Raw genomic sequence first — 8,924 nt, 5'->3', positions numbered from 1 at the left:
ATGCCGATGACTGTGCCAGGAATGTTGCTTTTGCTCGTTTGGCTTTCTCTAGATATTTTTGATTTTTTTTTTTTTTTTCCCCCCAAAACCATTTATGCTTCACAAGTGAAGCAGTGGTTTACATCTATTGGAGCTCCCTACAGGTGCAGTCATCCAGCTTGCAGAATCAACAGCCTTTGGTAGACACTCATGAGCTGCAGGGGAGGCAGGTGGCAGCAGTGGTATGTATGCACCCACCCTAACCACTTGTGTTTATTCTTGGAGGAACAAGCCCAAGAGGTATCTGGGGACAGGTAATTAATGCCCAATTAACAATATCCTAAATGTCTTTAGCAGTATTTAAACAGAAATAAACTGAAAACAAAAAATTTACTACTATTTAACAAATCCAGTTCTCCACAGAACTAGGTCTATCCCTATTTAACAGCTAAGTTCTAGCTACTGTTATGAAGAGTCATGTGATATATGAAGGGACTCTGCGAAGTTTTCCTCAAGATCGTTGATTTCCTTGTTGGCTTCCAAATCACTGTCACAAGTAATCAAGTTTAAAGTTGCCTCGGACGATGGTGAAATATCTGGGTCTTCTTCCAGTTTCACACAAGGATCAGGCTCTGTGCCAGCATCCATCACTTTAGCAGTATCTTCTGAAAAGTCATCCTGGCTCTCTGTCTCCTTTGAACTTTCCCCGCATCGTCCTGATTCACAGTTGTTTAGTTCCTTTAACGATAAGTCCATGGTCCCAAAGAATTCCTCACTTTTTGTGGCTTTTTTTTGCCTCTGACTTTTACTGGTAGACTCAGGCTCTTCCATCGTATGGAACTCTTGCAGATCCAGCGAGTCAAGGGCTTCCCAGCCCGTGTGGCTTTGCTCTGTGCTGCTGTCAGGGCTGCAGCCGAGGTCTGCTCTCAGTGCATCCAAGAACTGGCGCATTTTGCTCTGGGGGGTGAAGAGAGAAAGGGTGATGGTCCTCCAGCCCCACAGTGCTTATCCCTGCCCAGAACTCAGGGCTTAATTCTGACATAAGGAAAGGGAAGCTGCTTGCCATCAAGTGACTATATAGCAAGTGTCACCAAACTGAGTTGACTATTATCCCTTTTTTGTGACTGCACCTATGACTCCTGATCTGCTGTGATCCGTAAGTCTGCAAACCTCATTTATGGAAAGGGATGCTCCCCACTCACCATTCTGGTTACCTTTACCTGCAAATATACCATTGTGTTTTCAGTGTACTTTGGAAACATTGCTGAAGTTGTATGGGGAGATGAAAAATATAATAAATGAAGCACCTACCTCATCCAAACGGTTCTTATTTTCTTGTATATGACATTCAAACAGTTGTTCCATAACTCTACAAATGAACAATTAAATTATTTCACTCAAAGAAAGCCAACTTTTTATAGATCTACATAAACCAATGGCCTCAGGTTTTTATTTTAATTCTTAGCTGAATGGGACCACTCGGATTTCTATCTGGCAGAAAAGGACCTTGTGTTTGTGGTCAACAGCTGTCTGAACACGAGCCAACAGTGTGCCCAGGTGGCCAAGAAGGCCAACAGCATCCTGGCTTGTATCAGAAATAATGTGTCCAGCAGGAGTAGAGAAGTGATCATCCTCCTGTACTCATCACTGGTGAGGCCATACCTCAAATACTAAGTTCAGTTTTAGGCCCCTAACTATAAGACAGACACTGAGGTGCTGGAGTGTGTCTAGAGAAGGGCAACAAATCTGGTGAAGGGTGTAGAGCACAAGTCTCCTGAGGAGTGGTGGAGGGAACTGGGTTTGTTTACAGCCTGGAAAAAAGGAGGCTGAGGGGAGGCCCTATTGCTCTCTACAACTACCTGTAAGGAGATTGTAGCAAGGTGGGGGTTGGTCTCTTCTCCCAAGTAACAAGGGATAGGACAAGCGGAAATGGCCTCAAGTTGCACCAGGGGAGGTTTAGGTTGGATATTAGGAAAAAACTCTTCACCAAAGAGTTGTCAAACACTGGAACAGGCTGCCCAGGAAAGTGGTGGAGTCATCATCCCTGTAGGTATTTAAAAGATGTGTAGATGGGTCACTTAGGGACATGGTTTAGTGATGGACTTGGCTGTGTTAGGTTTATATTTGGACTCAATGATCTTAAGTGTCTTTTCCAACCTAAAAAAAATATTTGTGATTGTTTCATTTATGCTCTGTCACAAAGAGGGCTACCTGGAGTCAGTATCCCACTGGACACACACATGCTCAGCAGGCAGACCCAGCTTTGGGAATCATGATAGCTACAGGGTGATTTGTAGCAGAACTCTGGGTGTGTTTGGCCTGTTGGGGCTATGCAGTGGGAGAAACAATCCAGTGACAGTTCTACTGGCATGCAAGTATCTAAAAATCTCTTAGGTGCACTATAGCAGCTGATATGCAAGTTTAAATTAAAGGAAGGAATAAAATCTAGCTTCAGAAAAAAAATCCAGAGAAAACTCAGTCCTGAGTGCTCTCATCCATTGCTTAATCAGGCTGAGAAAAAAAATTTCAGCACAGAGCAAGTGTTCTGTGATAACTGAGGGACACAGTCACTGGAACAGATTTCCAGCAGGTCAAGTGAATTTACTCTAGTTTACATAAGAAATTATTTTAAAAAACTAATGTTGCAAGAAGGGTTTTAAGGGAAGACATCACTGTGAAAAAGAACCAGAGAGAGATTGCTCTTGGAATTTCTCAAAGATTGATTTTTTGTTTTAGTGTATTTAAAATTCTCATTAATACCCTTTACATAAGAAAAAACTGACAATGCACAGAATAGAAAAACAGCTGGGAACATTATCAACCCAGAGCAAGACCAAATGTTGAAATCAGACTGCCTTAAAAATTGGATTACAAAAATGAGTTAAAATTCTGTATCAGAAATACTGCAGGAGTTTTTCTCTTATAAACTCAGAGTTCTTTATCAGAAAACTGCTGTGGGAAAGAATTTGGGAGTACCACTCAAATTGTGCCATAACTTATTATTTAATTGAAAAAAATATGATTTAGCAACCCTTATCTGAAACTGTATGCAATCCTGACAACCTATGCTGAAGACTGAATTGTTATTGGAACACGAACAAGGACAGAAGGGAGATGGAGGATCTGTTGAGTGAAAGGTTAGTAAATTTGTTTTAGCAAAACAGATGTTGCAGAGTAAAATAACTTCTTCTTAGCATTTGTCCACCTAGGGTTCCAGGTCAGTTCTAACAGAGGCTTTATCTCATAGTATATAGCAGCAGATCAAAGTAGATGATCCACAGGTCTTTCCTAGTTCCTCTTTCTAACATAAAAAAGAAAAGAAAAGGAAACAGAACAAAAGCAAGGGCTAACGATGTATCTCTTAATTCTTAAAGGCAAAGAAAAGATTACTAAACACTACTCCTCTTTCTTAGAGAGGCCATATGTTTCTGACAGCATAACAAATTTGAAAACAACCATAACGTACCTGTTAGAAAATAGCCCAAGGCTAAGAATATCATTTGTTACATCTTCAATGAAAGCTAAATATAAAAGCTCTTCTTCTCTGTAGGGAGAACAGAATGTTTTAAAATAGAAACACATTACAAAATGCAGTAGGTCCAATCACTTGCGATAAGGAAGCGCCATTAAGAAGATTGTATAGCTCTTGGTACCAGCTGCTATTTTTCAAAAAGGTAATTCTATCAGGACAAACTGAGCCTTTAATTCAATTTGAATAACAATAAACACGATGTAAAATATCAGACTGTTAGAAAGGTCACTGTGGTGCGTCGTGTTTATGCAAGCTTTCTGTTGTTGTCTAAATCAGCACAGGGAACCCGAGTGAGGAAATCAGCAACTCTTGGAAAGCATTCAGAACCTGCTTTGTGCTCACAAAAGAAGGGAAGCTAACTGGGAGGAAAGTGTAAAATTGCAGTGTGATGCTTTGAATAAGGGCTTCCAAAGGAGCCTCTAGAGATCTGAATGTGGTTGAAAATCCCTAGTCCTCCATGGAAGCTCAAAAAAAAAATGTACAGCCTCCATTCCTTTCAGACAACATCTCTTTGATATATAAAAACCTAGTTAGCATGAGATGTGGTTTTCACCTTTTTGATCAAATTTCTCTCTGTTCTAATACCTCTCAAGGCCTTGTTGATGCCAATTGCACTAAATGGGAGACTTTGCAAAAGTTTGGAATTCCGCCTGGAAAACAAGAAACCAACCCCCAAAATAAAATATTTCTCTTTCATAGCATCTTTTTAAGTATCCCAGAGTATCCAACCAAGCTCTATCAAATCATCCTCCAGTCTTAATAAACAGAAGATTAAAAAAAAAGGGATACATCTTGCACAACTTCTATCATGTAAAATTTGTCATCCAGCCTGAAGACTATAATTTTGATTCCCACTGTAGTCAAATATACATATAGCTGATCACAATACCTATAGTAATTACATCCGTCATTAGGCAGGAACAAGCCTGTCCTAAATCACAGAGACTTCAATGACTTTCCCAGGATCACAAAGCAAAGCACTGGCAGCATTTCTGAATGTAACTCAAACCTCTTCTAATTCTCGTAAAATTTCAAAGCAGAAACCTGGTAAGAATGCCCTTCAACTTGGTATTTCATTCTGCCTACATCTGCTTCAGAGATTACAGCCCAAAAAAAGAACTGGAAATGTTTGAAGTATAGCCACTGGACAAGAAAAGTCTACCTTTCTTCTGAACTTATAATGAATTTTCTTGATTTTCAGATACACATGGAAATTTTGAAGTATTATATATATCAAATTCATAGTCATGTCAATTCTACCGTACATTGCAAACAACAGTTTGATTCCTCATTTACTGTTTCAAGTTCATCAGTTTGGAGGAAGACTTCCTAGCTGAATATTGCAAACTATCAGAAGAATGGTTCAAGCATACTTACTCAGCCTCCATAGTCCTCCTTGCAGAAGGCTGCTGAGAATACAACGATGTCTCTCTAATCAGAAAATCAGAGGGTAAGAAAAAGAGCAACATTCTAAAAACCTTTTATTCTACCTTGCATCTCACTTTCTTCTGGAGCCACGTCATGCCATTATCCCACTTAACTCTTGCAAAAAAACCCACCAAAATACCCTCAAACCCTGCTCCAGCAGCAAAATCCACTGCTTACACTTAAGGCCTGAAAGAATATGGTTTGAGAGTACTAGATGTGGTGCTCTAATACCTCAAAAGAGCTCAGTGTTACTTCAAAATCTATACAGACTTTCACAGTCAATAACACTGCTTTTTTTCCTTGGAGTACCATATTTTTTCCTCAGGTAGAAATGCCTTTGTGTGAGAAGGCCAGTGAGCAATCTGCAAGTCATGCATGATACTTAAGTCAGCAATGAGGAGAATCAGATGGGGACCCCTTGGGTTCTGGCTTGATTTCCTACACTGCTCTTGTATTGTGGACAATATTCTACAACTCATTGTTACATTCTCAGAAAGAAAAGATGTGGGAAATGCTTCTGGTCTCCAGTTCTTGCAGATCATAGAGTCAAAAGGCCACATGGCAAGAGACCCTTTTCCCTGAAAGGAAATACCAACTGGAATGTCAATCCACTATTTAGCTGTAGTACTGTGTAAGAAATCTACAGTCTCTAAGTTCAGCTGTATGCTTGGCTGTACAGAACGAGCAGCTGTATTAATGCAGCATCACTCTAGAAAAGGAGTGGTTAGTCGGTCAAGAGAGGTTCTCCTCCCCCTCTATTCTGCATTGGTGAGGCCACATCTGGAATATTGTGTCCAGTTCTGGGCCCCTCAGTTCAAGAAGGACAGGGAACTGCTGGAGAGAGTCCAGTGTAGGGCTACCAAGATGATTAAGGGAGTGGAGCATCTCCCTTATGAGGAAAGGCTGAGGGAGCTGGGTCTCTTTAGCCTGGAGAAAAGGAGACTGAGGGGTGACCTCATCAATGTTTACAAATATGTAAGGGGTGAGTGTCAGGAAGATGGAATTAAGCTTTTTTCAGTGATGACCAGTGATAGGACAAGGGGTAATGGGTGCAAATTGGAGCATAGGAGGTTCAAGGTGAATATCAGGAAAAATTTTTTTACTGTGAGGGTGACGGAGCACTGGAACAGGCTGCCCAGAGAGGTTGTGGAGTCTCCTTCACTGGAGTCATTCAAACCCCGCCTGGACGCCTTCCTGTGTGATGTACTCTAGGTGACCCTGCTCTGGCAGGGGGGGTGGACTAGATGATCTTTCGAGGTCCCTTCCAACCCCTATGATTCTATGATCACTCTCACTTCTGACAAAAATACTCATATATTTCAGTGCTCTCTTTCTTAATTGGCTTCCCAGTGGAACCTTATCATAAGAAAATAATGCAAATGAGTTTTGAAGTTGGGAAAGGCCATTGATTTAAAAAACTCAACCAAAGTCATGTGAGAATAGACTTATAAAGAGACATGGGAGTGAAGGCTTATGGCTTAAGAAGCAGCAGTACAAAAAGCCAGATGGAACTCTTCAAATAGTCCTTCCTGCTGTAAATCAGGCACCTTAGAAAGGAGTGTGGAAAAGCAGTTATTCCTCTCTCAGGGTTATCCAGAGCATATCTTCTGTCTTTGGCCTACAATACAGAGATAAATCTTTATTATCAGTGCAAATACACAGCACATTTTAACATATAAATGAATGTAATAACTATGTGTGATTAAGCAGCCATACAAATTGTATATTTTCTGAGAAACTTTTGAGAAACTTTGAGACATATGGCAGCAGAGTCCTCAGCCTTGATGACCAAAATCTCAGTCAGGGCCAACAGGAGACATGGAACACCTCTCCCTGAGAAGTATGTCAAAGATGAATTCTCTAAAAGCCAAAGAGGGTTGATGTCACTAACTAGAGTAAAATTTGATATGCAAAACCAGGAACCAGCACTCTAAATCTCATCTCTTGAGCTGCTTGCACAAAACTGATGGAAAGTAAAGTTGCTGACTACCTGTGTTTTGAATTATAATACTCTGAAAAGGTCACTCTAAAGCTACATGACTTGCTGTTGTCACTTGTACAACAGCCAAAAAAAAAAGTCCAATATGAGAGTTTTGAAATTAAACCAGAGGTTGTTCATGAAACTGGAGTGAAGTCTTCTGAATAATCATTTAAACTTTTCTTAATGAAGTCAGCTGCAGCTGCAGATTAATTCAGTTGGTCTCTCCTCTTTTTTCAGCAAAGCTATAAATACATATTCTTTCTCACCCCTCTCCTCCAGTGAATAAAGCATAATTGCCTTATTAAACTAGAGACATGAAGAGTCTGACCCTCTAGCCTTTATTCAGGAAGAAAGTCCATGGTTATTGATGTACTTCTGTTATGTTTGACAGGGCTGTTTAAGGACTTGTCTGTATTGTGGCTACAACATGAAGCACAAAGAAAGATCCTAACTTCTGAACAAACTTTACCATCAAGTATTAGTACAAATTAAAACAAAACAACTACAAAATATTTCATGTCTTCTGCCTGCTCCTCTCTGCCTCCCAAAGATGCCAGTAATCCATTTAATCTTTAAAATGTACTAAGCTTAAACCACCACAAACCAAGGCAATTTCTGAAAGACCAAATAAACCAAACAATGAAGTTCAGCTGTCCCAAACAATTAACAGTTCAAATCAAAATGATAGATGCAAACACTTCTGTGAGTATAACAGTAACAAAAATACAAGGAGCTGATGGAATCTGAAGTGGTGTGATTTTTCATTAAAGTATTCCAGATACATTCAGTAAGTCAGAAAGCAAATAGCATCAAGGAAATTTCACCACCACTTGTTTGGGTGCTTCCTCAGAGGAAGGGACTCCTTGGTTCCAATTCTTCTGCTGAAGACTTTTTAAAATACACTATCCAATGTAAAAATTAAGAAGAAAAAATCCTTGAAAAGGAGATACCTTCTTTTGCTGAAAAAATAACGTATCCATTATCTTTGCCCTTAATTTAAGTGATAATCCACTTGTAAAAACTGTTGGGGGACAAAGAATATTTTGAAATATCTTCAAATCTTTTCACATGCCTCAATATGGTTTTCTTATTGTTCCCAGTCATTCTTCGGAAACTTTCACTCTCCTACAGAACCAATTAATCTCATGACAATACAGAAAATGAAACTTAAATCAGCTGTATACTGCTGTGGCAGAGAGGAAGTATGTTCTCCAAAAGGATGGTGAAGGGCGTGGTAAAAGTAGACAGATGACAGAGAGATTTATTACCTTCAGTGTGATCTTCTGCTGTTCAGTCATAACTTTTCTCTCAGATGCTTTTTCTGCAGATGGAAAGCTATAAAATTTACAGATATATTAGATTTCCAGGAAGGCCACTTTCAAAATATGCAGGAGGAGAATACCAGTGCTACTGTGGAAATTTCCCATCAATGTGTATGGGACCTAGTACTAATAAGTCTGAGAGTTTAGGAAATTTCTGCCAGACTTCCATTCACCTAATAAAACTAAGTTATAGTTCATTTTGAAGAATGACAACAGTCACACATAAGTGAACCAAATTCATTATTTGGCTGCATATTTACATATGATAGCTAAATTATCCAAAATAATTGTTTGGAATTAGAGAATGGAGATGATCCTATACATTAAAAGCACACCGGGAAAATACACGTCCCATAGCCAGAAAGTCAATAGTTGCAATATGGAAACAAAGCCATCATAATTCCAGTCTTATAAAATCCCTACTTTGTTTTAGGTACAAAACCAGAGTTAGATATGTAGGCACTGAAGACACAAAAGAGAAAAAGATTTCTCTTTATGAGGTAGTATCAGTGAGACCAAAACCAAACCAAAACTTTAACTTGCTAAGGAGTTCAGTGCAAGAATCCAACATTGATTTTGTATTAAATATTTCACACAGGATATATCTGAAGGCATTCATATGACAATGATAAAATGACAATGAAGGGCTGCATTCAAGAGTGGAGTCCCTCAGGGATCAGTG

At 39.4% G+C, this 8,924-nt stretch overlaps 1 protein-coding gene across 1 annotated transcript; it reads right to left on the bottom strand.

Moving 5' to 3' along the window:
• Positions 1 to 444: 444 nt before the first annotated feature.
• LOC103774312 (spermatogenesis-associated protein 7 homolog) lies at positions 445 to 8,255 on the bottom strand (the record flags this gene model as incomplete). The annotated part of the gene is made up of 6 exons (XM_008941704.1): positions 445 to 936; positions 1,291 to 1,348; positions 3,446 to 3,523; positions 4,889 to 4,942; positions 6,487 to 6,557; positions 8,189 to 8,255. Coding segments are annotated over 6 exons (820 nt in total), but the record flags the coding sequence as incomplete, so codon positions are not given.
• Between the last annotated feature and the right edge of the window lie 669 nt (positions 8,256 to 8,924).

The sequence above is a fragment of the Merops nubicus genome, unplaced genomic scaffold (assembly GCF_000691845.1).
Source record: "Merops nubicus isolate BGI_N331 unplaced genomic scaffold, ASM69184v1 scaffold9656, whole genome shotgun sequence".
Lineage (NCBI taxonomy): Eukaryota > Metazoa > Chordata > Aves > Coraciiformes > Meropidae > Merops > Merops nubicus.
This window is presented reverse-complemented; position numbering and strand designations above follow the sequence as displayed.